Genomic DNA, 12,908 nt, shown 5'->3' on the forward strand with positions numbered 1-12,908 from the left:
CTCTCTGGTTCTTATTTTCTCATCTGGAACATAAAAGGGCGGGATTACACGAGCTCTCAAGTTCCTTCCAGCTCTGGCAGTCTGTGTGGCTGGCTCAGCCTTTCTGAGCAGGTCAGCGAGGCGGTGGCGCTGGGATGTCAGGGGGCCAAATCACCACAGGCTTCCTTCTGACCTCCACCCTGCCCCAGCTTCTGCAGCTACTGCCAGCTAGGGGGTCTGCTCCCAGCTTGCCACAGTCCTGCCCCAAGGGTAACTGAGCACCATGCACAGATGGCAGATTCGCCTTCCAGATCAGCCCTGACATTAATGAGCTTTATGATCTTTAGTAACTTTCCTTCTCTGAGCCTTAGTTGCCTCACCTGTAAAACCAGAGCCGTGGTTTTACATCTGTGGGGGTTGGCAGCTGCAGGCTCTTCCAGAAGTCAGGCCCTTTATTCCAGGGACTAGGGGGAGCTCCACTCTGACTGACCCCCAGCATGAGAAGTCATCCACTTGACGTGAAAGTAAGTCTCTGAAAGGGACTCAGAACCCTTCATACCCCATTGGCTTTGCCACCAAGTGCAGTCATTCCCTTGTCCCTCAGAATGTCCTCCCCAATGCCTCTTCTCAGCAGCGGATGAAAGAGACAGGCACAGCTGAGTTAGTAGCTTTCAGGCTGGGGTGGCAAGGCCCTGAACAGTGCAGTGTCCCGCTCAAGGTCACATAGCAAAGAAGAGAACCAGGTGGCCACAACTCAGCTCAGTCTCGAGCCCTCTCTCCCCAGGGGCATGCAAGCCACGCACTCCACCAGCTCCTGGGCTTTCCTCTGCACCTCACTTCCCCCAGCCCCAGGCCTTAGGCAGCTCTAGGACAGAAGGGAGGCAGAAAGCTGCAGACACTGCTCTCTGAGGACCACACCTCAGAGAAGGGCTGATCTTCCCGGTGGGGTTGCTCTGAGGCTTCTGGCAGGGAGGCAGGCCTGAAAACTGATCTCCAAGAGGGCGTGGCTCCAGAATGCCAGCAAATAAAAATCCAGAGAGCCAGCCCCAGCTGGAGACCAGTGGAAGTCCAGAGGAGCAGCTCCGCAAGCCTCTCGGTTTCTAGGCCTTGGAAGTGGTAAGCCCCCGGGGCAGGAGGAACCCTGGGAGGGCCTGTGGGGACCATAACTGAGGGTCCTGCAGGCAACGTGGGGCAGATGTTTGTGCTGCAAATAGTCGGGGAGGTGCCAGCAGAGAATCACTGCAGTGTGCTAACAAGTCACATCCAGAGACAGCTCTCACACGCACACCCATGCCGAGCGCCTTCCAGGCAGATGCACCCAAAGACAGATACGGGGCAAGAGCCCTACTCACAGGCTCGCCTCACCCCAGTCAGAGCAACCTAGCCCTGGTTCACTTACCTGGAGGCATGAGGTATTGAAAGAACTCCCTTTCCCACCTGCAAACTGTTTAGCGACATCTATCTGCCCACTGTTTTAGGTGCCCATGGCGTCCCCCCGAACGCTGCTCCTTTGCCTGCTGGTCCTGGCGGTCACTGGAGGCTGGGGTCGGCAGGTGGCCAGCCCAGGCTGCCACTTGCACCGTGAGTAACCCTGGGAGCAGAGAGCTGGGTGGGAGCAAAGAGCTGATGGACTGGACAGGGTGCAGCAGCAACCTCAGTGGGTCCACACTGAGGTTCAGGTGACAGGAGCGCACGAGCCTTCGCAGAGGTACCATCTCCCACTTGCCTGTCTCCTTCTAGCCTTCAATGTGACAGTGCGAAGTGACCGCCAAGGCACCTGCCAGGGCTCCCATGTGGCCCAGGCTTGTGTGGGCCACTGCGAGTCCAGTGCCTTCCCTTCCCGGTACTCCGTGCTGGTGGCCAGTGGCTACCGACACAACATCACCTCCGTCTCTCGGTGCTGCACCATCAGCGGCCTGAGGAAGGTGAGGGGGCCCAGCCTGGGGCAGTTCGCTGGGGTGAGGGAACCCAGGGAGAGAGGGCCCTGAGGAAGGTGCCTGGAACGTGGAACCCCTCCTCCCCAGGTGAAGGTGCAGCTGCAGTGCTGGGGGGACCGGAGGGAGGAGCTGGCGATCTTCACTGCCAGGGCCTGCCAGTGTGACATGTGTCGCCTTTCCCGCTACTAGCCCATCTTTCCCCTGTCCCCGTGGTCAGAGGGCTTGAGCTGGGGCTTATTCTGTATATCCTGAGCCTCCCTGAGGACAGCAGCCCCACCCCTGAAAGCCGTGGTGGTTGCCTCCTGAGAAGGGGGATGTTTCTACCTCTGCTAGGCCTCCTAACCAGCTTTCACTATTTCCCTTCCTTCCTTGTCCCTACCCCTAAATAAAACAAGCAGTTCTCAAGTTTCTCTCTTTATTAAATCTAACCCCAGCCAGGGGAAGGGGGACAGACCATGGTGACTGTGACCACCCCCACCTTGCCCCAGGACATAGGGAATCTCTTCTGCCTGTGCCCTCACCCCTCCCCCTGCCCAATAAATAAAAAGGGGACAAGGAAGTACAGGGTGAGAGCGGAGAGGGAAGGAGGTGCTCCAGGCCCAGGACGGTGTCTGTGTTGGGGGTGGGTGGAGGGGTAGGGAATAAATAGCTTATGGACCCCATGGTGGGGTGAGGAAGGACCTCGTGCTGGCACGCGGCAGAGCAGGCAAGGGGCTGAGTCCCCCTGCTCTAGGCCAGGAGCAGGGTGAGGACCCTGCCTGCAATCTGGAGCCCAGCTTGGTGGGGCAGGGGCAGATCCCCAATGGCAGCTTCCTGGTCAACTTGGCCCTAGTCAAGTCCTGCCACAGGGCTTGAGAGTTCTGTTGATAGGGCCACCGTCTCTCCTCCTCTCCCCGCAGTGAAAGCTGCCCACACTGGGCCAGGTACGGAGCCCTCCAAGCCCACTCTAGCAAGGCCAGGGGTAGGTTCTAGGCCCCCCAGGCAGGAGAGGGGATGGAGGGACTGACAGCTCTGGGTTTAGCTCCTCCCCTTTTGGGGTATCTCTAGCTCTGACCCCCACTGGCAGCCACCTGGGGCGTAAGCCGCTGGAGGGGGGCCTCCTTGGCCTCCTGGGTCCCCTGTAACCGTCGTAGCCGCAGCTCCTCCAGGCCTTGCCACAGCTCCTGACGCTCCTGGGCCTTCTGCTGCTCCCTGGAGAGAGAGGGCGAGGCAGCTCCCCTACTGGGCCGCCTGCAGTCCAGCTCCAGCCACCCAGCTGCACAGGGACCAAGAAGCCTCCCACGGAGGGAAGAGCCCTGAGGAGCCACTGCTCCCCTCCAGGCAGGAGCAGGCAGATTAGCCTGGCTCGGAGAGGCTGGCGGAGGGGAGGAGGCTCCAGGGAGTCAGAAGCTCCACATCCAGAAGCGGCATTGGGAGGACGATGGGAGGATGCAGTGGGGAGTAGGGCACCGAAGGCCCGGCCCTGCCAGGCACTCACGGAGCAACCTGAAGTGTCTAGTCAGATGGGGTGAGGGCTGTTCCCTGCAACAGGAACAGGTGATTCCTCCGGCTTTTCTCCCCTCTCCCCCTATGCCTGGCCCCCAGTACTCACTGCTGCTTCTCCAACTTGTAGGAGGCTGTGAGCTCATCGAACAGCTTCCCGTTCATCTCCATGAAGGTCTTGAGCACATTGTAGATCAGAGATACAATGGTTCTTGGCAGGATCAAGGGAGAGGGGTGAGAAGGTGAGAGCAACTTCAGTTTGGCCCAACCTCCCTCTCAGCACTCTGCCTGTCCTCCGTCAGCACAAGTGTGCAGCCCTGGACACCACAGCTCTGCCCTCTTTCTGCCCCTTTCACCATCCCTCCGTCTTCAGACAACTTCCATGACCCTGTTCAGCTAGGAGCAACCCCAGGTCTGGACTGGCCAGTCCTGGGCCCAGCTTCCGTGGGGAGGTCAAGGCCTGCACACTCACTGATTCCAGTGCTCCTTGGAGACTTGGTAGAGGGTCCCAAAGACAGCAGGCAGCACAGTGTGGCAGTTGTCCTCAATGAGGCTCAGGATATACTCATTATTCCAGAAATACAGAGCCCGCTCTGCAACCTGCAGTAGTAAGGTGGCAGAGCGAGCACCTGGCAGTGGCTTCCCTTACCCACGCCCACTCCAAAACCCTGCGGCCCTGCCCTCCACACAGCCATCCTCATGCTCATCAGGCCCCCCTGGGAGAAGCAATGTGGTGGGCAGCAAAGAGGACTGGACTTGGAGTCCAGTGCTCAGGGCCAGATCCTAGCTCCACTGCACATTAGCCGCAGGGCCTTAGGTGAGGCATTTACCCTCTCAGCCTCAGTGTTTTCATTTGTGAAATGGGGCTAATAATAACTATCTTTCCAGGGCTGTTTTAAGAATCACATAAGGTGTTTAATAAACTTGAACAGCAGAGTCACTATGGGGAAGAACTGACTTCCACCATGTATGGCTCTTAAGAATAGGAGACGCTGTTTGCACTCAGGAAGACAGAGTTTACAACCGGCCTGATGGGAAGGGAGGCCTAGCTGGGCCCTGAGGTGGGACTAATGAAATCCAAGGGCACAGAGAAAAGGGGAGAAGTGATAACAGCCCATTCTGGGGCACATTTCAGTTTACCAAATACATTTCCACTATGATCTCATCCCCATCCTGTGAAGAGATTGGCCCACTTTGCAGAGGAGGAAGCTTATTCAGACTCACAGTTAATGACTAGCCCAAGGCCCTGCAGTCAGTAGGAGGCAGATCTGAGGCTTGACCCTAGGTTTCCTGACCCTAGTACGCTGTCTCCCCATTATCAGATCCAGAAGGATCCAGAGGAGAAACTGAGGGTAGAGGGAGCTATGTTAGGTCAAATGGTCTCCAGTCCCTGCCCAGTACCTGGAAATGGGGGCTGGACACACAGCGGGCCACCTGCTTGAAGAGGGGCTCCTGGATCTTCACAAACTGAGAGGGCTCAATGACATCAAGAATCTCTTCCATTTCCCCAAGAAACATCACCTGGGGGTGGGACATGGGGCAGCAGCTGCCATCCCCCTCAGCACACTCCGGACTGCCCTCCAGAAGCTGGGCCCTCCCAACCCCTCTCTGGTGGACGTCAAAGCCCTTCATACCTCCTTCTGGGTGCAGGTTTTTGGCCAGTATTTGAGCAGCCCCCGGATCACCTGCGGGAGTTGAGGCAGAAAGGAGTCAGACCTGCAGGGGTGGGGCCGCCTCTCCCCGCAGAGGTACTCACGTGCTCTGTCAAGGTGGCGTCCTTCTCCAGGAACTGCACCACACAGTATGCCAGCTTTGGAGTGGAGAGAGAAAGAATGGAGGTCAGCAGGGACCCGGACAGGATGCCAGATGTTTGCTCACTCACTGGGTTCCCTCTCTCATTTGGGAAGCATTTACCAACTGCCCAGGATATAACAGGGACAGAGCCATGATCTCATAGGAGAAACAATCAGCAAACTAGTCCTTATAAATTTTACAAAAGGTTCTACAATCAAAATCTGTGCCACGATCTATGGGAATGTAGAAGGGAGAGAACTGTCCTTCCTAAGGCAGGGGCTGGGGAAGCTTCACAGAGCCGATTAAGGTCAGTGTTAAAGGGTCATGGGAACTCTCTAAGGTAGATGGAACAGAATTAGTAAAGAAAAAAAAGAAGGATGCTAAGTTCATGACTCAGTGTGGCTGGAGCTCCTGTATCAGGCTGACCCAGATGGCTGTCCTGATGGTCGGGAGCTCTCCGGGTGGCAGGGCCTGGCCTGGGCCTTACCTGGGCGTGAAAGACAGACAGTGACTTGACAGAGTGCAGGGGAATCAGGACCCGGACCAGGAACTGCTTGTGCTCAGTCTTCAGGGGCAGTGCAAAGCCATTGATGATGCTGAGGAGGGGGCAGAAGAGAGGAGAAGGTTCAGATGACTGGGCCTCAGTCCTTCCTCCCAGAATCCTGTTGCTTCAGCTGAGGCCCAGGGACAGTCACCTTCCTAAGATCTCCAGCAGCTCAGCCACACCATTGAAGTGCTCGAGTTCATAGATGAACCTGCAAGAAGAGAAGAATGCAGAGGGGCTCAGAGCAACAGAGGCAGGCCCAGCCCCCTCTCAGCCGCCCTGCCCGCCACTGCCATCCCCCTGTCCGCTAATCCAACTCCCTCCCAACCCAGAGGCTGTGCTCCCTTGCCAACACCCCAACCCAGTCCCCACTGAGATCCAGCCCACCTCTGAATCACCCTTCTAGGCCAGCCATTGGTGCCACTCTGCACCCCAGCTCAGACCCCTCTTCTATGCATTCCTTTATCTCCTCTCCCCTAAACCCTAACCCTCACTACCTGGTTCCCATCCTATCAGTGGACACCTAGCCTGCATTCTTCAATCCTTCACTCTTCATGCCAGTCAACCAAAAGAATGACAAGCGCTTACACTGTCTACTCTGTGCTACGCACTTCTCAAAATTATCCTGGGAGGTCAAGCTTATTAGATCCATTATGCCTGTGAACCCAGTGAGGCCCAGCAGTTCAAAGACACATGCCCCAAAGTTAAGAAGTGGATGGACTCCGAGCTCCTGTAGGACAGGGATCATATCTCTCTTGTTTTATAGCTGATAATGTAAGAGCTCATGTTTCAGAGTCCTGGCCTTAGTCCAGGAGCCGTACTGTGTGCTTCGGAGGCATTGCCTCATTTCAGTTTGATGACCAACCCTGGATTAGTAGAGCTATCATTTCCATTTTAGACATGAGCAAACTAGAAGACAGCTTAAATAACCCAAATATTTGAACCAAACTCAAACACAGGCCCTCTAGCTCCAGAGCCAGTCTCAACAACAAGGGCATGTGGACCCCTGGTGCCCACGGGCATGGGTGCTCAACACACATTTGCAGAAAGAATCTCCCTTTGCATCCTCATGTCCTGGTGCAATAAGGGTCAAAAGACCTCGATCCTAAGAGCCCAAATGATCTAGTCCCTCAAACCGCTTCATCTCTTTTGGCCTCCATTTTCTTATCTGTAAAATGGAAATAAATACCCTTTCTCTGCTGACTTCACAGGCTTTGTATAAACATTATTAATTAACATGTTGCTGAGAAAGAACTTGGTAAATCAGAGTTCCATAGGGCCCCCCAGCCTGGGAGCCTCTGCCTCAGGCTGGTTTCCCACAGCTCTCCCCCTCCCTCCCCAGGGCTCAGCTGGACAGGCAGTAGGTACCCACCGGAGGAAGATGTGGCTGCACTGTTTGCGGATGTAGGCCCGGAGCCCCAGGAACTTGCCGTAGACCCGGTGCAGGATGGTCTTGAGGTACTCACGCTCCCGGGGGTCCTCACTGTCAAATAGCTCCAGGAGCTGTGGGTCAAGGGTCAGGTGAGAGGCCAAGTCCAGGTTGCTTCTGTCCTTTCCCTACTCCCCTCAGAGAACCTGCCCCTGCCCCATGGCACCACCCAGCCTGAGCTCCCACTTCACCATCAGGACAAACTTTTGATCCACGTATCTCTTGGCCACAGAGGGCTGGAAGTCTGGGCTCTCCAAGAAACGCAGGAAAAACTCATATACCAGCTGGGAGAGGGGACAGACAAAAAGGAGAGTTCAGAAACAGCCTCCCTGAGTCCCCTTGCCCTGTGGTCCTCATCCGACAGTCCAGGATCTAAGGAGACCTTCTCCCCTCTCCTCAGATCTCTTGTGAAACTCAGATCTCTGACTTCTGCAGCTCTCATACCTGCAGATGTGGCCACGAAGGTTCAAGGTTGGGCTCATCCTCTTCAGGGTCAAATTCAGGGTTCTCACTGGGTGGCAGGGTCCGGAAGATATTCACTGAGATCTGGGAAGCAGAGACAGGGTTCTTTAAGGAAGAGCCTTTGAAGGCAGAAGCCAGGGTTGGTTCCCTAACGGGCCTCCTAGCACCTGCCCCAGCGAGCAGTTTGCTCCTTGGAAATCTAGTTCATGGAGGCCCTGGGCCAGGGGATGGGGGTCTCAGGCCGGACTGGACATATCCCTGACCTCTACCAGGGACAGTCCAGCAGGGAAGACAAAAATGAAAGCAATAAGGTCTATGGATATTTTAGGCACAAAAGTGAGATTTCTAGCTTGAACACTGAGAGAGGCTTCATGGAAGACGCAGCACCTGAGACCGGCCATGGGGATAAGAGACATGGGGGGATTCATAGCAGGCCTCAGGAGAGCAAAAGTGAAAGTGTGGGGGGGGACAAGCCAAGGAGGTACTGAATGACCTCTGGCAGGGTGCTAGGCAGCAGGGCTGGGGGAGGGGAGAAGATGGGGTTTATTCTCTGCACAGCAGCTCACAGGCAAGCCAGTTGGGTTCCAGTACCCCCTAAGTTCTTTCCAGAGCTGGGTTGTGGGGTGCCAGGTGCTCACCATGCGGATGATGTCTGGGTAGACAGGCTCAATGAGGACGCCCCGGGTGCTCCCCACACACTCCACCAGCTCATTGAGCGCTGCTCGCTTCACCTCCTTCCCCTTCAGGTCAGCCACACAATCCAAGAAGTCAAACATCACCCCGCACTGGGCCAGCTTCCGGCTCAGCAGCTCGTGCAGCTCAGAGGCTGGCACATCTGGGGAGAAGGGATGGGGCTGAGCCTGGGCCCCAGCCGCCACAGCTCTGGGCGGGGGCGGACCCTCCTACTGCCTCAGGCAGCCTCCCCTGGCCTCAGACCCCATGCTCTTGTGCCATCGCCCACTCCTCGCAGAGAGCAAACAACTCCTGTCCTGTCCTCCATTCTTACAGGGTAAAGAGCTTCATCTTTCCTCCTAATCCAGGCTCAGAGAGTACAATGGCCTGATTTTAAAGCAAGGTGTAACAGACCCTGGATGGTGGGGCTTTCCACAGGTGCCTGAAACGGCCACTGCCTGCCTCTCCTGGGTGGCACTCTGTTCTAAAAGCTAGTAGCGCAGAGGAAGTTCAAAGCCAAGGATCTCTAGGGTACCCTCGGGCTCAGCCAGTGGAGTTCCGTGGCCCAGAGGTGAGGGGATGATAGGGTGATCACAGAGAGCCTGAGTACCTGCTGGACTGCTAGGGGCCTCCTGGAACCCAGGCTGTGGGCCCCACCCTTGGCCCTGGTCTGCCCCCCAGGGTGGCGTCACTTCCAGATGCCCCACCTCCAAGAATGACAGGCTAGTCAGGCCATGCGTCAGCAGAGGGCTGGGAGTGGGGGTCAGCGCCAATGGTGAAGTCCCTCGCCTGGAAGGGGCCACCCAAACTCCCTCTGATAGCTGCCAGCTGCTTCTTGCTACCCCTCCACACACACACACACACACACACACGGCCTTCCTTGCCCATTCTGGGACTCAGGCACCTTGGCAGCCAGCAGCCAGGCTCACCTTTGAGCAGGGGTAGTGGAGTGAGCTCTTGCTGGTTGCTCTGATAGCGGAACTGAGAGGAGCTATGGGAGCGCCGGGGCCTGGCCCTGCGGAGGGATCGGCGGGAGAAGCCGTCTACCTTGTCGGGTGGGGGCACAGGTGACAGCCCCGGGGAAGAGGGGCTGGTAGGAGTGCTTGCTGGGGGCAGCTTCGTCTCCATGGTGGCCAGGCAGCAGGTCAAGCGTTCAGAGTCCCCTGGGTTCCCTTTGGGCCTGAAGGATGCTGAGTGAGGTGGAGCTGACTAACTTGGGCCCATCCTGTGGGGCATGGGGGGGGCACAATGACAGTCCTGCCTGCCCCCCCCCAGGCCCTCGGCAACTGCCCAGTCCTGGGGGGCAGGCAGGGTAGAGAGGAAGATGGCTCAGGCCTCAGGTCCTTCCAGGGGGTCCTGAAGAGTCCAGTTAGGGTTCCCACCCTCTTTTGAAAACGAAGTCAAGGCAGAAAGGTTGGCAAGAAAAAGAGAGCGCCTGTCAGTTCTTTGAGGAGAGACGGTGTGTGCGGCAGCAGCTGAGCACCCAAGTCTCTTTTCTCTCCTGCCCTGGTCCAGAACCTAAGTAGGGGCACAGTCCCCTCCCACAGGAAACATGTTCCCCCTTCTCACAGACTGCCAGGCCCCAGGCTCCAAAACAACCCCGTTTGGAATAGGGCCTATCCCCCAAGCCAGCCCCTACCTGGAATGGGGCCCTGGGGCCTCATCCCTGGCCCCTAACAGAACGGGGCCCCATTCCTGCTCCACTAATCCGGGCTACCAGGGACTTCCTCAAGAATGGGGCCCTGGCCCCATGCCACCCCGCTCCTGGATCCCGGCACCCTCCCCCACCTCAGCGCCTTCCTCGCCCCCCAAATCTCATTTGCCCCCTGGTGAGGGACACTCACTTCTCAGAAGCCCAGACTTTGGTCCCCTTCCCCAGGGGCTGCGGGTGGGGAGGGGGGCAGCGGTTCAGGGCTCCTTCGCAGAGGTTTCGCTCCAGGCGCTGGCGCTGGGCGGCGGCGCTCCGGGGTTCTCTCTCGGGCTCCGGGGGGCCCGGAGCATGCCCCCAGCTCAGCCCCGGGTCGGGGCACGGGCGCCCGGCGGGCTCTGAGCTGGCCCGGGCAGCGCGCGGACCTCTCCTCAAGTCGTGGGACCCGAAGCGGCGCGGCGCTGCAGGAGCCCCGGGTCTGAGCGCACCGGCACCCGCCGCCCAGCTGCTCAGGATGACATCAAGTCACTCCGCCCCCCCCAACGCCCAGCCCGCACCTCCTCGCGGGCGGGGGCGCTGGGGGCTGCGTCAGGAAGTTCCCGGGGCCTCTGGGAGATGTAGTCTCCGCACCGCTTAAAGGAGGCTGCCAGTCAGAAAGGGTAACCCCTGAGAGCTCTGGGGATAAGGCTGAAGCAGAGCCGGGATGGGGTCCAACTGGGGCTGGGCTTCTGGGTTCTGGAAGGGAGGCCGCACAGGGAGAGGAGAACTCAGGAGTCTCTACCACGAAGGTAGAGGATGCCAGCACAGGACCCTGACAGGAAAGAGGCCCAATCCTATGTCAGGCCCAAAGATTGGCCTACTCTATCTGTGCCCTGGGCACCCCATCCTCATGGGAACCCCACCTTCTCCCCAGAATGGCTTGACTTAAGACCCCCCCCCCCCCACTTGGAAACCAGCACTGGACTGGTTAATAGTCTTCAGTGCCTGCTGGGAGGGGTGTGGCATGCCCAGGCTGCTGGGAAATGCAGTCCGTCCTCTGGCCTGCAGTCCCCCTCCGGTCCCTCGCTGTCTATGGTGACATCATGGTCTGGGGTTTAAAGGGCCAGCCTTGGAGTGGCAAAGCATCAGAGTGGGAGATGCTCCCCGGTTGCCACCCCACCCCAGGCAAGCCAGCCTCCCTGGATGAATCTCCCAGCCCTCTGGGTCCCAAGATGTGTTAGTGGGGTCTCTGATTCAAAACCCTGCTGTGGGGATTCTATGGGTTTAGCATATAAGCCCAAAGTTCCTGGTCTACAGTCCTGGGCCCCCTTTCTAGGACCCTAGACTCCCAACACCTTTTATTCCCTGAACTCCATCCCCTATGCTACCCTATGAAATCTCCACCCAGAATTTTTGCCTAGATGAATAAATGGTCCACGTGAGCAGTAGGAGTGGCTAAAAGACTGGACAGTGAGGTCAGGGAGGGGTTGGGGCCCTTATCAGAGTCTTCTCCACTCTGCCTTGTGCTTTAGTGGCCACTCAGTGCCCCAGTGGAATGAACCAGCCATCTTCCCTGCTGTAGATGGAGTCTGGGTGCCCAAGAGGTGCCCACCTGCTGAGCAACAGAAAGCAAGGCCAAATTTAGCTATGCTGGGACCCAGGACTGTACCACTGGAGAGCTGGCCAGAATCCCTATTGCTCAGATATCTTCAGCAGGCCTTGTCCATCTGGACCTTGGTGTCCTCATCTATCAAATGGAAACCCACAGTCTCCTTGCCCATTTCCCAGGCTGCGGAGGTGAAGCCTCTTCCACATCTCTGCAGGAAAAGCTGAGGGAAAGCCACCCCACCAAGCTGTCTATGGCCAGCAAAGGACACCAATGTACAGTGGGAAGTGTGTTGCCCAAGATCATACAGTCTGTCATCAAAAGCTAGGACCACAGGCCAGGTCCACACCTCCCAGCCTAAGTCAGGATGGCACCAGCTCCAGCCCCCAACTGCAGGCCCTCTGGGGGCTAGTGCCCTGGACGCTGAGGGTCTCAGGGCCAGGCTGATGATGGAAGGTTGGTGTTTTGTAAAAAAGGTGTGCTTTACTTGAGGATTGGGGGACCAAATGGTGGAGGACAGACACAAGACTTCCTGCAAGAAGTGGCATTTGAACTGGGTCTCAAAATAGATTAAATGTCACATGTGGGAGTACAGGGTTGAAAATTCTTTTTTAAATCTTCTTTACTATACTATAAAATTCACATACTGTATAATTCACCCACTCTGGCATTGTTGTTTAATGAATATAGAGTTTCAGTTTTGCAAGATGAAAAAGTTCTGGAGATTCCTTGCACAACAATGTGAATATTCTTAATGCTATAAAATTGTATATTTAGAAATGGTTAAGATGATAAAATTTGTTGTATATATTTTTCCACAATTTAGACAAAATGCAAAATCCGGACCCTGTACCACGGCCCATGTCAAAAGCCACAGCACCCAGGCTACCTTCCATCTTCCCTTCCACACCTATCCTGATCCTACTGAGGAAATTCCTTAAGGGGCTTCTTCTGGGTGGGCCATGCCTGGGGAAGGGAGAGCCTCCCCCCAGGGCCCCTGAGGTCTAGAGCACATGGTTTGCCTCACGAGTTTCCACCTAATCTAATGTGAGGAGGCCCTAAGGACCCCACAAAGCCTGGCCCTCCCCCTTTGCTCTCTGCCAGGGGGAGCCTTGGCCTCATCCTACCCCAGATCCCTCAAGTTCTCCGTGAACCAGCTGTGCAGTAAAAGCTCGCTACTGCAGTGCCCAGGGCCAGTGTATTTGTAGGGGCTGCTTGACCTAAGCAGGGCCTGGGACTTTACCCTAAAAATACGTCTATGGGATCCCCAATACCACCTTCCCTCCTAAGGGAATATTGTCCTCTTTATCTTGCGAATATTTTTTCTCTCTCTCTCTCATTCAGTTTCTACTCCAAGGGCCTGGGCCAGGTTGTGG

At 56.8% G+C, this 12,908-nt stretch overlaps 2 protein-coding genes across 4 annotated transcripts; one reads left to right on the plus strand and one right to left on the minus strand.

Annotated features, from left to right (window-relative positions):
* The first annotated feature begins 359 nt into the window (after window positions 1–359).
* On the plus strand, window positions 360–2,321 carry GPHA2 (glycoprotein hormone subunit alpha 2). The gene is made up of 4 exons (XM_017659206.3): window positions 360–1,095; window positions 1,458–1,560; window positions 1,720–1,904; window positions 2,004–2,321. Exons 2-4 carry the CDS (start codon window positions 1,464–1,466, stop codon window positions 2,103–2,105), a joined length of 384 nt encoding a protein of 127 aa, XP_017514695.1. The 5' UTR covers window positions 360–1,095; window positions 1,458–1,463; the 3' UTR covers window positions 2,106–2,321.
* PPP2R5B (protein phosphatase 2 regulatory subunit B'beta) lies at window positions 2,315–10,490 on the minus strand. 3 transcript variants are annotated; one of them, XM_017659199.3, is made up of 14 exons: window positions 10,144–10,490; window positions 9,229–9,684; window positions 8,266–8,462; window positions 7,610–7,711; window positions 7,357–7,449; window positions 7,109–7,239; window positions 5,888–5,947; window positions 5,680–5,788; window positions 5,155–5,208; window positions 5,033–5,083; window positions 4,800–4,919; window positions 3,871–3,998; window positions 3,508–3,609; window positions 2,315–3,107 (listed from the first exon to the last, which is right to left on the minus strand). In XM_017659199.3, exons 2-14 carry the CDS (start codon window positions 9,425–9,427, stop codon window positions 2,960–2,962), a joined length of 1,494 nt encoding a protein of 497 aa, XP_017514688.1. In that variant the 5' UTR covers window positions 9,428–9,684; window positions 10,144–10,490; the 3' UTR covers window positions 2,315–2,959. The 3 variants fall into 3 exon arrangements, with proteins under 3 accessions (XP_017514688.1, XP_036851470.2, XP_073073657.1); XM_036995575.2 differs by having other exon boundaries at window positions 9,347–9,684; window positions 10,144–10,489; XM_073217556.1 differs by lacking the exon at window positions 9,229–9,684 and having other exon boundaries at window positions 10,144–10,489.
* Window positions 10,491–12,908: the final 2,418 nt, after the last annotated feature.

Source organism: Manis javanica, chromosome 11 (assembly GCF_040802235.1).
Source record: "Manis javanica isolate MJ-LG chromosome 11, MJ_LKY, whole genome shotgun sequence".
Lineage (NCBI taxonomy): Eukaryota > Metazoa > Chordata > Mammalia > Pholidota > Manidae > Manis > Manis javanica.

Coding starts and splice junctions, on each gene's coding strand:
- GPHA2 (XM_017659206.3), top strand. CDS start 1,464: ATGGCGTCCCCCCGAACGCTGCTCCTTTGCCTGCTGGTCCTGGCGGTC. Junction 1,561..1,719: donor CCCAGGCTGCCACTTGCACC/GTGAGTAACCCT, acceptor GTCTCCTTCTAG/CCTTCAATGTGACAGTGCGA. Junction 1,905..2,003: donor CCATCAGCGGCCTGAGGAAG/GTGAGGGGGCCC, acceptor CCTCCTCCCCAG/GTGAAGGTGCAGCTGCAGTG.
- PPP2R5B (XM_017659199.3), bottom strand. CDS start 9,427: ATGGAGACGAAGCTGCCCCCAGCAAGCACTCCTACCAGCCCCTCTTCC. Junction 7,712..8,265: donor ACCCAGACATCATCCGCATG/GTGAGCACCTGG, acceptor TCTGCTTCCCAG/ATCTCAGTGAATATCTTCCG. Junction 7,450..7,609: donor CTTCGTGGCCACATCTGCAG/GTATGAGAGCTG, acceptor CCCCTCTCCCAG/CTGGTATATGAGTTTTTCCT.